At 38.8% G+C, this 14685-nt stretch overlaps 1 protein-coding gene across 1 annotated transcript in view; it reads left to right on the plus strand.

The window, feature by feature from the left end:
* Positions 1–4054: 4054 nt before the first annotated feature.
* STARD9 (StAR related lipid transfer domain containing 9) overlaps positions 4055–14685 on the plus strand; it is a gene marked incomplete at its 5' end in the record, with an annotated part of 99839 nt that continues 89208 nt past the window's right edge. Inside the window, 5 exon segments of the mRNA XM_035895751.1 lie at positions 4055–4082; positions 4085–4185; positions 4187–4218; positions 5763–5832; positions 8748–8864. Of these exon segments, the coding sequence (XP_035751644.1) occupies positions 4055–4082; positions 4085–4185; positions 4187–4218; positions 5763–5832; positions 8748–8864 (348 nt within the window).

Consider the following 14685-nt stretch of genomic DNA (forward strand, 5'->3'; position numbering starts at 1 on the left):
TGGGTTAGATTTGCCTCAGGATTATACTGCAGCTGCCGGTATTGTGACTGCATAGGGGTGCCATTAGTGGCACAAAGTGTCCCAGATGCAAGTGGAGGTAGTTTGGTAAATGTTGTACCTCACTTATAGGCTATCGTGGCTATGGGTCACATCTTGGGAAGTGACAGAGTCCTGGAGATAGCAGCAGTGATGCCTGACGTGCATCCTGCTGAGCTTACTATGGGTGTGCTTTTGGTTGTGTTGTAGGCAGAGTGTGAAAATGTCTATTGCAGTAGGCCACAGAAGGCTACTTTTTTCCTAGAAAAGTCTACAAAAAAGATTAAAGGGAATTTTTCCAAAAACCAGAACTCACACGATTGCCCTGGTCAGCAAAAATCTGTGTGAGAGGGGAGGGATTGGTGCTGTTGCCATACTGCTTTTGAGGTCCTGTCTTAGCACAGATTGAGATTGGGTTTGGAGTTAACTTGGGTGATGGGAATTGGTAGGAAAGCATAAGTACTTGCAACATTGCAGGGTTATTTTCAAAGTTTGTATGAGTAGACACATACTCAATTCTTTCAAAAATAAGATTTCTCATGTACTTGAGTGGTATATACTGGCTTCAGTGTGTTTGATTACGTTGGTGAGCATTTGGTGATCTGTATTTGCAGAAGCTGTTGTATGACGTGACTACTAGTAATGACTCTCAGTATTTTTGCTTTACTGCACGTGCACATTCTTAAAATAAACAGGCTACTTCGAAAAGTCAGCTCCTTTGTTCTCCAAATGCCTGACTGTTATTTGAGAGGGTGGAGAAGTGGGGCAAATTTTATAAAGTATAAAATAAACAACTGCCCCCTTTCTTTCCACCCACTGCTTCCTCCAGCTCTGTATACCTACTTGTGCTTCTGTGCTCCGTGTCTGAACTCGTCTCAGTGAGGTCCAGCAAGCTGTGGAAATGTCCCTCTCGGGGGGCGTGTGTGTGTCTTGATCCTCCCATGATTCTTTTCCACTGGCTCGTTCTTCCAGGTCTTGCAAAGTATCTGTTGTCCCTCTGGGCTTGCATTGGCTTTACATGTTGGCTGCAGAAGTGATTTGTCATAGGAACAGCAAATGTTATGAGGAGATTTTCCTTTGGGCTGCCCATGTTTTTTGGACTGCAGCAGCAGCTTTGTTTCTGTCAGGTCTCTCTTGTAGCTCCCCGTTACAGCCCTGCCACTGCGTTCTGTACTTGTGTCACTGTTCTGTTGCTGGGTCTGCATTTCTCTAAAACTTTCTGTGTCTGAGAAGATCCAAGTCTTTGCTGGGACATGTACCATTAAATGATCTTTCTACAACTCTATCTTTGCATGAAAATGAGTTATCTGTACAAAGTAATGTAGAAAAAGAGGCATTTGCCAAACATAGCATGAATTTTTCACGTGGGGAAGAAGGGAGGATGGGGAAACTGAATGTGTGACTTTTGAGCAGCAGAAGTAAAAAGTCTTTAGTGTACTTTGATTTTTCTTGGTACAAGGAATACAGCTTTCATAGCTGTGGAGCAGAGCACCCATTCCTAAGGATGACAGATTGTTTTATCACTCAACTGCAAACTGTGCTGTACGTGCCTGTAGGACTGTACTGACAAACTCGGATTTTGCTGAGAGCGCTTTTGTAGTGTTTGCAATCTGGAGTTAAGGTCAGAACATCTAAGACAGCTGTGAGTCTGCTTCGCCTCCTGGTCTTTGTGTATTAAACTGTGCTTTCTTTCCCCAAATTCTCTGGTTTGTACCTAAAAGAGGAATGAAATAAACACATGTTTACAGGAAGGCTGAATGTACACTTTGTAGAGCTGGGAATGACTGCAGGTCCAGTGTTGTTTATGCTCAATGCTCTCTGGTTGTAAGGGGTCCCCATTCCCACCATTCCGTATTCCTGCCCTTTCTCTTTCTTTGCCTTAGCAACCGTGTGACCACTGTGCTCAGGGCTCTGGAAGGGCTCGCTGGCCCTGTGGAACCTTGATTATTTATTTTGGTGTTTGTTTTCTGATCACAGCTGATTTGAGTCATTGCATGGGTGTGTTATTGCTAGATCAGATGCAAGAAAAGAAGTAAGAACATGTGAGATGTTGGAACAGAGCAGAGAAATTGCCCCTTGCAGTGTCAGCCTGCAGTTAAGACAGATAAAGCACGCTGTGGATCTGCACCCAGAGCAAGGGGAGGCTTTAGTTCTGTCCCTGTTTGCTGGTGGCTTTCTTGTCATGTGGGACTTGAACAGTTACCTGACTGCTGCATAGAGCTTTTTGTCTGCATAGTGAGGAATTATGTTACCCTGTGGTAAAAGGTGGTGTGGTAATTTTATTTTGTGATGTTAGTATTTTCCTGGCTTTATATTTATTTTAATGTAAGTATCTAAATATGAGTATATAAGTTTATATATATAAGAAAAATTGTTATACTTTAAAGGTTTTATGTTTGGAATTTCTTCTTTATCTTGAATCTTTAGTAATGACTGTGGCCTGGGAGAACATCAGGTGATGAGAACCCGCAGCATAAAATAATTTGTTCATAGGGCTGCGTATAGTGCATGCAGACTGAAGTCAGTGAGTTTCATGCAATTATTATAGGTGGAGTCAGGAGCACTGCTTGTTGTTGAGGTTGCCTTATGTCTGCAATTAGAATACGCAAGCATTTAAAACTGTTATAAGCTTTGCCAGATTTCAACCATTTGGGTAGAAATCTTCCCTGCATGAATGTCTGCCTCAGGCTAGATATTTTTGATTATTTTTAAGCTTCATCCAGAACAGTTCAGCTGCTACAGAAGATGAGGTTAAGGTAAAATTAGGTTTTAAAATATTTAAAAGCTACTTAGGGTGACCTTTTATTTGAATTTCCGATTGATATAAAACTGGAAATCTGGTGTGCATTTTTTTTTAATTCCCCATCTGAATCCATCCATTTTTGCCCAAGTTCTAAACAACTAAAACTCTTTAACATGCTCAGTGAAGACTTATAAGAAGATAGAAGGTAAAAGTTTGAAGGGTCTGCTTTCTCTGAGTGCATCTGAGCTTGTATTCCCTAGTGTTGACCAAATTGTTCTTGCACCATGCCCGTAAGATAAAGAACTCATCAGTTGAGCACTGCCTTGATAAATTGAGCTGTGTTGTCCAAGACACAATTGAAGCCCAGGTATAGGAACTGAGAGCAAGATCTTCTGTCCCATTTAACTGCAATGATTGGTTTACTGACCCCAGCTGATGTCCAGGAAGAAACTCTGATTCAGTTGTGGAGTGTACAAGTAAACTTGGGATAGAGGCTGGAAGAGCTGACAAGGAGAGTGGGATCATTTACCTTTAGAGCAGAGAGACCAGCCTAAAACCAGCTACAATGCAGTAGGAGAAAGGAGCCGAGACCTGCAGAGCAGCTGAATTGAATGTGAGTCCATGGACAAGATGCCGGAGAGAACAGATAGAAGGTACCTGTAAGGGATGATGGGTGCATATAGGGTGAGGAGAATAGGAACTCGGGGAACTGTAACTGGGGTGATAAGAATGAAGGGAACACTCATGGGATTAGGAAGCAGGATAGGGCCAGGGTCATACTGAGGCAATGGAGAAAAGTGTATGTGTAACTGAAGCAAGCTCCCTCCCAAAGGATCCTTCCAGTTTTGTCTGTCTTCTGCTGTTCTTAAATTCTTGACAAATTCTCTGTCAGAATGTCCCATTTCCTCTTAGATGTGGTCCACTGTAAAGGATGTCAGCTTTGTCTATTAGCTCACCTGGCAGAGGTTTGTATGTGAATATGCAAGTCCCCAAACTTGTGTTGGAGAAGACTCACATTTCAAAACATCTAAGAAATTGCACGTGTTCAGATTAAATGCATTAGTTGCACATATCTACCTTAGATGCTCACGGCCTCTATCCTTAGGCATTTGTCCTTCTTCATTTATTCTTTAGGGAGCTTTATGGGGCCTCCATTCAGTATTCAGCTGTATGTAATCCACCATTTGGTACCCAGCTGTACCTAATGGCAATTCTCTCTCCTGTGAGTGTTCCTCTTTCTCCTGGGGTCTAACCTGGGGCTCTGGTGGCTGATGTGTTGAACTGCTGAACGCTCACAGCTTAACTAAAACCTCTGGGAGCTGTGCTTCTTTCTTCCATGTGAAATGCCATGTATAAGTACATATTACCAAAAGTACTAAGTTCAGTTTGTCTCAAGGCAGGTGCTCAAAATTAATGAAGTGAAGCACAGAGACTTTAAGGTAAAGCATTGTTTTCCATCTGCAAAACAGGGACAGCCTATGCTCAGAAATGTGGTTAAAACTTCTTTATTCTTGTAAAGCTCAAATGCTACAGTGATTGTCTCTGTGGAAGTCTTAAGCGTCCTAAGGGGTTGTTTTGAGTGCTGTTTTGGTACAGAAAGTGTGGGGTAAAAACTGAGAACCAGAGAGGAGAGACCCCAGAAGTGGGCCATGTTGTGCTACATGCTGCCTGGAAGTTAGAGCTGTCAGTGCAAGGAGATGGTAAATCAGCGGGGGAGTAAATAATTCTGTACGCATGTAAGGAAATATGTTAAAGACAGATCTGGGGCCGTGGATGAATGGTGGTCAACTGGGTTTGAATTTTCTAACTCTTGTTTTATCTTACCAAGTTTTTAACTGAGCTCATTACACTGATCCAGCTGATTATCAGGGAATATATATATATAATTAATCTCAGATGACAATGTCCGTGCCTTCAGCTTGATTTTAAATAAAGTGTGACAAAAGTGCACTAAGGACAAAATTAATTTTTATTTCTAAACCAGTTTCTTCCAGCTTTACATTAGGCATCATCAAAATAAAACTTTGTGGTAAAGATTTGTCAGTATCAGTGTGCAAAGCAAAATACAGAAGAAATATAAAGAATAAAACATCTTTCTCCTGTTCTTAGTCTTTCGGTACCACAGTGTTTGATTATTTTCTGCTGTCAGATGAGTAGGCCACTGACCTAGTCTTCCTCATTTCTATCTTGCTATGTATAAAAAATCCGTGATAATTATTGAGAGAGATATGAATCAGCACACCTATAAATAAGAGCATCCTTAACTTGAAGTAGCTATCATGCTGTCAGCCCAGAAATAAGGTGTTGGTTGGTTTGGGGGTTTGTTTTGGTTTTGTTGTTTTTTTTTTTTTGCTTTGGCTGCATGGTTTTTTCATTCTTTTCTAATTTGACTCATCTTTGGAAGTGGAAGTTGGCCGTAGTAGCCAGTCACAGCTGTGTTCAATGGGAGTCTTATACAGACAGTATATATGAGTGTGGGGGGTTTTTGCACTTGTGGAACAATCGTGTCCCTTTACATTTCAGGACAGTTCTATTTTGCTAAAGAGTACTTTTTTGAGGGCTACAACAAACACTTTGGATTGTGTGGTAAAAATTGGACAGTATGACTTGACAACACTTGTGGTTCACAGGCCTGTGATGTGGATCCGTACGGCACAAAGCGCAGCCTGTCTACCCATGCTCCACTCTACTTCCTTTTAAACATAATGTAAACAATATTTTGAAATAAAATCCAAACAAAGTATTTAGGACAGGCACTTTGAAACTGTTTAATGACTTGCAGTCCTGTTTTGTTCTTTTACTATTGAGATACCTGGCTGCAGATCTGCAAATGCTACTCTCTGTCACAGAGTGTCTGTTTTATAAGTCTTTCTGATATGCAGTTTGTTAAAGTAAACACAAATTTCTGGGGTTTGCGAATTTGATGTGCATCTTTCAGTGTCTTCATGTTTTAAATGGATTTTTGAATGTGTTCTGTTTCCAGAGAGAGTGCAGAAGGAGGAAGAGTGATTGTAGAAGTTGATGGCAAAGTGGCAAAAGTCAGAAATATAAAGGTATGCTTTTTGTTGTCTTCTCTTTCTCATATAAGGATCCTGATATCCTGATGCTTTTCTACGTTTGTTTGGCTATTGTATCATTCTAATAGAAGTATTAAGGGAAAAGTTTAAACTGGCACAGCTCTAGAATAATTCCAAAAGTGTGTGTGGCAGGCGTTGTTTTGGTTTGGGATTGTGGGGCTTGGGGTTTTTTTTTTAGACGTGATGTAATATGTAGCTGCATTTCTGTATTTTGTGTTTGTCAAAGCTGCTGCAGTCTGGCTGCATGCCATCATTCCAAGCTGTTAGTAAATTGTTCAGGATTTTGCGCTTACCTTACTGTTACTAATATCTGGGTAATTTCTTCCCCTCTGTCTCTCCTCCTCTGATATTTGCACTCAGAGTGCAACTGACTTGCATGAAATGGAGCAAAATGTTTTCAGCTTTCAGGCCTTGGTAAAAGACCAAGAGCTAGAAGAATAAACTGAATGTAGCTGTCATCCTCCGTGAGAGCTCTGGAGCCAGTGTGGGTGGGAATCAACCCTCTGGTTTAGACTCTTGAACTACTTAAAGCTGCCACAGTCCTTCACTAAATTAATAGAATGGGAGCAAATCAATTTTATGTTGTCAAGCTTTGTCTCTGCTTGAAAGGCAAATAAATGAACTGTGGGATAACTGCGATCACTGTGGGGATCCTAAAAGATGTATGCATTTTGTGTTTCTTGTATCCTTTTTATTATCTGCAAGTAACCCAGTTATTCTGGAGTGTTGGTTCAAGAGAAAGAATTTATCAGGTTTTGAAGAGAAACAGTGGCAAAAATGGAGTTAAAAGATTGGAACTATTTGTCTTGTTTCCATTATACTTACACTTGTAATTGATACAAAAGTTCTTTTTTAAAAGAAAGAAGAGGGGGAAAATACTAGTGGTATGAGAGGTCTCATGGATGTAAGATGTTGCCTATTTTCTGTATTTGTCCTTTTCAAAGTCTGTATTTGCAGGGTTTGAGGCTCGCTACTGAAATAGTTTTCCCCAATTTCTGATACATGTGATAAAGCTGTCAAAGAGATATTTTTTCACTGGCTGTTCCTGGTGGTTGTCCCCGGGAGGGCTTTGATCCCTGTGACAGGGCTGTGAGGATCTGGGTCTCCATGGCTGCCTGTCCCTGCTGAGGGGGCTGCCTTCAGCAGGTGGAGGCCTCAGTCATGCAACTGCCTGATTGTGTCCAGCTGAGCCTTGTTAGACCTAGAGTTGGGGTTTTTTTGTTTTTTCTTTTTTTTATTTTATTTGTTTAAAGAGGAGCTGTGGGCTGCCTTGGGATACTGGGGAAGCCACAGCAGCAGGGCAGGCTGCTCGTAGCAGGCCGAGAAGGGTTATGTGAGGACGCAAGGGCTGGCTTGTGGATGTCTTCTCTCTCCAGGTTTCATAACTGGTGAGTTTTGTGAAGTGAGTTTGCTTTATGCATAAACTAAATTTAGACAGCCTTTGATGAATCCAAGTTAGCATATACATTAATATTTATATGCTAATGTTCACATTGTTGTACCTGGGGTACGTGCGCTTTTGTAGTTCAAAACAAAACCCTTCCCACCAGAAGGGTAATCACCTCAGCGATCAGGGCCTGCCTTTCCTGGTGGAGGGGGAGGTTTTATTTTTTTATTTTTGCACATTGCAATAGGAAGGCAGTGCTCCCAGCTATCTTCTGCCCATTGCTGCAGAAAACCTCAGAAAATAAAAAGTAATTGCATAAAAATCTCTGAATCGCAACATGACAAAAAAGTCGTTATTGAAGATGATCAACAGGCTCATTAAGATGTTCATTCTGCCTGAAGGAAACCTTGCTTGTACTTACTTCAGTGTGACAACTTTTAGAATCACGTGGGGTTTAAAATACATGAAACCTCTTTACTTAAAAGATAATCTAAAATTATTTCTGTCTTCTTTCTCTTTGCTCTTTCTTGGTTTAAAAAAAAAAAGCCCACCAAAACAAATTCACAAACCTGTTATATGGGCCTGTAAATTAATTTTCCCTGTAAACCTCACTGCTAATGCCAGAGTTCAGTGCTTACAGTGCCCTTTATCCAGTAACCTGGCAGAAAGCACTTTTTGGTGCCATAGTGAAGCGGTTTTGAAGTGTACTGAATTGTAATGAACCTTTTTTTCTGCTTATGTTATTGCAAATGTTAAGGTTGCGATAAAGTTACAGAATAGGTCTAAGTGACATGCGGGTGGTGTTAATTCTGTGTAATGTTTTAACTCGTTACTCTCCTTTGATGAGTAGAACAACAATGTATAGTTCATTGTTCATAAGATTATATGCTTTATTATGAATCACTTGGGCAAGATTATGCAGAAAGACTTGCATGATTCCCTTAATATTTCAGTCACCATTTTGACTATTACGCTAGAAAGGCTTTGCTGTCATTGTTAATAACCCATAAATGTTAGGTTTGTACCGTGCAGTCCCAGTGACAGAAACATTAGCTTGCAACCATGACAAAGAAAAGGGGAAGTAGGAGACCTGCATCTTCAACTACGCGGTGAGAAAATTGGTTTTGTTTTCTCACTTTGGGCATAATTTCTGTGATGCATTGCTTGGTGAAAGCAAAAAATGACAGAAAAAATAAAAAGGGCTATAGAGCTTTCCTGCTAATATAGATGTTGTAAAGGTTCACTAAATTATGTTTGGTTTATGTATCCTGGAGGACCTTAGCTGTAGTAAATGAACCCTTCAGCAAAAATTCTTCAGCAGGTCTGTCATGGATGTCCCCACCTCACCCTGAGCATCAAAGAAAATTGTATAAAGAGGATAAACTATTTGCCATTCCTTTTCCACAATACGAATCCTAAATTCCTCTTAGTTTTTAAATACCTACTTTTTGGTCAGCTTCAAAGTAAATTGGTCTTTCTGTCTCTTTTTTCTTTCTGTTGTCAGGTTGACAGTAGGGTTGATGGCACTTGGGACTCAAGAGAAAAGACTGTGGCCTTCAGCTTTGATTACTGCTACTGGTCAGTTGATCCCGAAGATCCAAAGTATGCATCTCAGGAAATGGTAAGCGATGCTGTTCTTCGTGTTCGTGTTCCCATCCTGTTTTGTCCTTTGGACAAAATCTGCAGGAAAAGATTGAGACATAGGATATATGAAATTTTATTTTCTTTTTTGCCCCCCACCTTTTTCTTATTTTTTTTGTAATACCACAGTATTTGGCCCTTTTGTCTTAAGTAGGAGCAGTAGGACTGCCATACCCTTGTTCGTCAACTGATGTACGCTTTCATTAGATCTTATAGCTTTGGTAGTGACCATTAATTGTGATGATCTGAGGACTTTAGCTTAGCAATGAGAACTTGGCAGGGGAGCAGGGTTCAGGTTCTAGAGGGAGAAAGCTCTAAGGTGAAAGGAAAAGTGTCAAGGTAATGCTGCTGAAAGGATTAACAGTGAAGCAATCACATCTTTAACAGTAGTAAATTTTACTTATAGTGTATTGTTCTGAGCACTTTTTCTTGCTAAAGCATTAGAAATCTCTCATAACTAATGGAGGCTCCTCCTGATTTGAAGATCCAAGGTTTGATTGATTGAGGAAGCTGAAGGATTTGTTATTAAAATAGGATACAACTGCAAATTTTTTTTAATAAAGATGGAATTATTAAATCTACTATAAATAATTATCATGCATGGCAAAGCTATCCAAAGATTTCTCTATGCGTGCGTACAATCACGTATGTTGGCATTAAAATAAGTTTTTTCTGCTCTCTATTTCATTTTCATCTGTTGTCAGTACAATTGTTCCTGAAATTCCAACTTGAAAATTGCATTGTTTTTCACAGAAAGTATCACTTAAGACTGAGATAGTCCTATGAAATATGTATTTCTGGTGGATCATTTTACTTTTGGGAGTCAATATTTGAACAACTGTCAAATTTGGCAATTACCAGAACAATAGATCCAGTTTTTGATTGTGATACATTTTCTGCTTAGTGCAGTAGCATGGAAGAGATTTTGGGAACTTGGAAACTGTGTATTTAGTGTTTAAAAAAGAAAGTTGTCTTTCTAAAGTACTCAGCACTAGATTAACATCCGTTTTAGGGATTACAAATACCAAATCTTTAAATGTTGAACTGTTTGGTTTGGGGTTTCCCCCATCCCTTTTATATTAACTTACTTGGATTTTATGTTCTTCATGGGTTTTTCCTATAATACACTTAGAAGCGTGCTTCTTAGAACTGTTAACAATACGGTTGGCTTTCTAGCTGAAATGGATTAGCAGATGAGATGTTGATAAATACAGTCTGCCAAGTCAGTTTTATCTCTACTCAGTATGAAAAATTATCAGAACTGCCAAATGGAAAATATAAATATTGGCTACAAAGTGTCATTTTTTGTTCTTGTTGTTATTAAATACAAGTGCAATTGAAAAAGAATGTAAAATGCAATATAAACAGTGCGGCTTCCTTGCTGGGGCCGAGTAGGTGTTTCAGACACTGTGGTGAGTCTTGTGTTGTTATACAATACAGTTCTATCCAATAAAAACACTGGAGGGGAAAGACAAACTCACTGGCCATAGAAAATTAAGTAACGGGCCATAGTTTCCTTGCTTGTGCCTGATGGTGGCTGAAAGGATGTCCAGTGCTTTCTCATGTAACCATTGGGGTTCTTGGCCCTCTGACAGAGCTCTTTCATGAGTTAAGAAAAGTTTTAAGATGGACTGGTGCTTTGAAAGGCCCGGAGTCATGCGTGAATTTCTTGGGCTTTTTACCTGTTGTGGTGATTGTAGAACCAGGAAAGCATACTTTAAATGTCCTTGGGAAGAGGGCTGGCTGGAGCACTGCAATCTCACCATGCTTTTGTGCATTTGTCTGCCCCCTTACACTGTATGAATGAAGTTTATTGTACTAATTCCATGTTTTGAATCATTACTTCAGAGCTGAGCTAGAAGTTTCTAAGCTTCCTTACAGCAATGATGCTATCGGCAGCCAAAAGGAGGTTTGGTAACACTATCATCCAGTAAAAGCTTTCTTTCATGAGCTGACCTTGGATTACTTTTTCCTTGAAGATGTCCTGCCAACTGTTATCATGCATGATTGGTATATTGGTTGGGGATGAAAAGTAGATTAAAATATCTGCCTTCAGGTTCATTTTGGTAGAATGCTGTCTTTTAGTAAACTGTCCTCTTTTTTGTCCTTTTTTTTTTTTTTTTTTTTTTTAATCACAGTTTCTTCAGTTCTTAAGGATTCCGTGACAATAAAACAATAGTAAGAAGGCTGCAAATCATAGCGTTTAGGTAAAAATATGATTTTAAAGATACAAATCTGCTTCTCTGAGTAATTCTCACACTTTCTTCCGGATGTTAACATTGCTCACTTAAGGTTCTTGTCCCTTGCACCCCAGAGATGACTACACAGAGTGAATTTTATTCCCTATATATAGGGTATCATATACTTCACAGGTACTTGTGACAGGCTTAAGTCACACGTGTGTAAGTATTTTCAAATGTTTGCATGAAAAGTTCAGATTTATTGTTCTGTTTATAAAAATTGTGCTTTCTCTGCCACCTGTATTCTAATTGCCAAAATGGGAATACAAGTTGTCCACCTTGGTTTTTTTTTCCCTAATGCATTCATGTTAATATTTCTTCTATTGCCTTTTTTAATTTAAAAAAAGATAGGAAGGTATTTTTTCACTTTAATTTGGGGAGAGCAGACCTTGCAATACAGTACACTGAAGATGAAGTTAGTAAAATCTGCAATGTCTATGTGACAGATAATATGCCTTTACTTTTTTTTTTCTTTTTAATAGTGTTGAAACTGGAAGTGCTTTTCCCTTCAAAAAGCTGGCACAAACAGAATCAAAAATATAAATTCTTTTAAAGAAGTATTATTGTCTACATATTTTTTAGGGCTGAATTAAAAAAAATAATTCTCTCCATGATATATACAAGCTTTCTTGATTGGTATTACATAAGTAATATAAGCCTCCTCATATCTCTGAGAAGAGGAATGTTTGCTAGATTAAAACCAAAACTTATTTTTGACTACTGAAAGAAGAACCTATCACTGCTTGTGTCTGGGAAGTAGGCTTCTTAGCAGAGATAACTTGTTGGATAGAGCTTGATTTTGGAAGATGGTTTCAGGTGCAAGTGGACTGTTATTCAAGGTTATTCTCTCATTTAAAATATTTGAGGAACTAGATATGACCAGGAGTGCATTTTTCTTTATTTCTCTCCTAACTGTGGTGAAATATGAAGCTATAGAGTAATGGCTGCTGATTCAGTAATTTATAGGCTCATTTTAGAAGTCTAATAGTAGTGCTCTCAATTCTTAGTCTTCCTTTAGAAGTTATATAAATTCTTTACAAAATGTAAGATTTTTGAAACAGTTCAGCTGTGCAAGTATTATGTTCATTTTCCAAATAAGCTGAATGACACATTGTAAAATGTGACTTCTGTTTTTTAGGTGACCAGTCTGAGATAGTTGGGCATGTTGCTTTTGTTTTATCACTGAGCAGTTGAATACTTTGCATTGATATTAAGCTGAGGTTTTCATCTGCTTTCACAAATGTGCAATTCTTTCCAAAGGGGAGTCTACCTTCTCTTTTTAAAGCCTTTTTTTTTTTTCTAAGTGGATTTCTTGGTGCATAAACAGAATAGAGGAATAAAGAAATAGCCTAAGAGAAGAGTCACTGGCTAAATGAACCAGAGCTACCAGCCACTAGAGGAAGAAGGAAAGGAAACAGATGGGCTAAATCCTTCTAAGTATGGAGAGGTGAATCAGGCACTAGGGCTACATGGCAGAGAGAAAGAAACTGAGTCTCAAAAAATTGTGTGGGTCCAGAGAAAGAACAGGTAACAAATAAATATTAATTCGTCACAGGAACAGAATATTTGATGGGCAAAATATGAAATGAGAAACAAAAGGAAATTCTAAAAGATTACAAGCGTTTAAGAGAAAAAGGTCATGCATGGGTTTTCTGATATAATCTCTGCAATTTGTTACATGCATTTTCCATGGTTATAAATGAGGTAATGGTATTCCGAACCATCACTGTCAAGATAGAGTTATACTCTTAAAAAAGAAACAACAACCAAAACCAACAAAAAAACCCACCACAAGAAACTGTATCACTTCTGGTGATGTTCCTTTTCCTGTCATTTTTGAGACAAACTCTTCAGTTTTTGTCTGCGCTGTGCTGTTGCAGAATTAGTTTAGTCTTGCAGAGGGACAATGCTGAATGTCCACACCTGGGCTTTACCTCTTGTACACAACGAATTAGTTTCACCGTGCCTCTCTGAATTACTGTGTTAAGGCTTTTTGGGGAGGTGAGTTTGATACTATACAAAACCTTCTTTAGTTAAGGGGGACATTTTGTGCAAAAGTGACTACTGCTTCCTTCTTCCCCTCCCCTTTCCTCCACAGATGTCTTCAGGAAGCTGCGTGTAGTTCAGGATTGTTTTCCAAAGACAGTGTTGGAAATTCATCACTCTTTGGCCATTGTGTAACTATGGGATTATCCTTTAATAGAGATTCACTGCATGTTTCTATTTTGCAGTAAAAATAATGTGTGATAATGATATTGTAATAATACTTAGGGTTATAATTTTACAATTTTTATTCTTACAGATTCAGGCTTGCTGATTCATTCTGCTGGTTGAATATGATAGTTAATATGTAGGTGCTTTGAGACCCTTATAGTTGTCCCGCAAACAGACATCTAAATTCAAAGTTATTTAAATTTAAATTTTTGTCTGGCATAGAACAGTCTGTTTCAGTCTTTTGAGTTTCCTTTGTAAAACCTCAAATAGCTCTTAATGAATCTTTCCTCAAGTCTGTTTTAGCTCCACCAAGCAAAGGAAAATGTTTAAAACAGTTGTAAAACTTAAGCAAATGCCCATTTAAATCCTAGAGGAAAAAAAAAATTCAGCTTGATTGAATGCCAGCACAGTTAAACAAAATCTTAAGAGTGTTCTGCACAAGAGTATTCTTAAGGCTACAGGAACGCATGCAAATGTTAAATAATCTTGTAGCTGGTTGTTATAGTTTCAGTCCTCAGCTTCCCTCCAGCCATCCTACCCATCCGGTTATTGTGCATGCACAGTAACTGCGCTGGGCAGACTGACCCACAGGATGTACAAGCAGGTAGTTACACACAGCGGTTGCCATAGATAGCTGATGTGTAGCAATCTGTTCCTCTTGATAAGAGGAATACATCTCATGACTAATAGGCTTTGAATGGTAGAGGTAGTGGAATGCGGAACAGTGCTTAAGTGTCTAACTTGCACTGATTTCACTGGGATCCAAATATCTGCGTTTTCTTTAAACTCTTTCTGTAGATCTCAAGCTTAGTTTTTGTGCATCAGTTAAATGGAGATGATAATGTTTATAAGGGAAATAATAATTAGACTTTAGCATTTTTACCTCAGGCTTTCAAAAGCATGAAATAAATTATATTCATATTGGTCAAGGAATTATCACACTTCTGGGCTTGACTTCTTAAGGATTTTATTTTGTTTTGGCATAGTGTATTAGGTTTATGTAGGTATGAATATTCCTTCAGTGTCTTTCAGAATATTATCATTTTCAGTAATGCTGTGACCCTCATTGGACCTTCTAAGATGCAATCATAAAAGCACCCGTCCGAAAAGGCCACAACCAGACAAAAAGACTACTGTCTGTGAAGTAAATCTAAGAAATATGAGAGTGAACAGAGGTTCAAGATTTTCTATGGATGTCCCCATATGTGGAGGTTGCAGTGTGATGTGTCACGTGAAAAGTATTATCTTAACAAATCAGGACAGTTTTACAGTGAGAAAGCAACAAGGGTATGAAAACAAATCTTATTGCAAGTGTTTGTAACTGCTCCTCATTTCTTGACCTTCCCA

Source organism: Egretta garzetta, unplaced genomic scaffold (genome assembly GCF_000687185.1).
Source record: "Egretta garzetta isolate BGI_Z169 unplaced genomic scaffold, ASM68718v1 scaffold526, whole genome shotgun sequence".
NCBI classification, from domain to species: domain Eukaryota; kingdom Metazoa; phylum Chordata; class Aves; order Pelecaniformes; family Ardeidae; genus Egretta; species Egretta garzetta.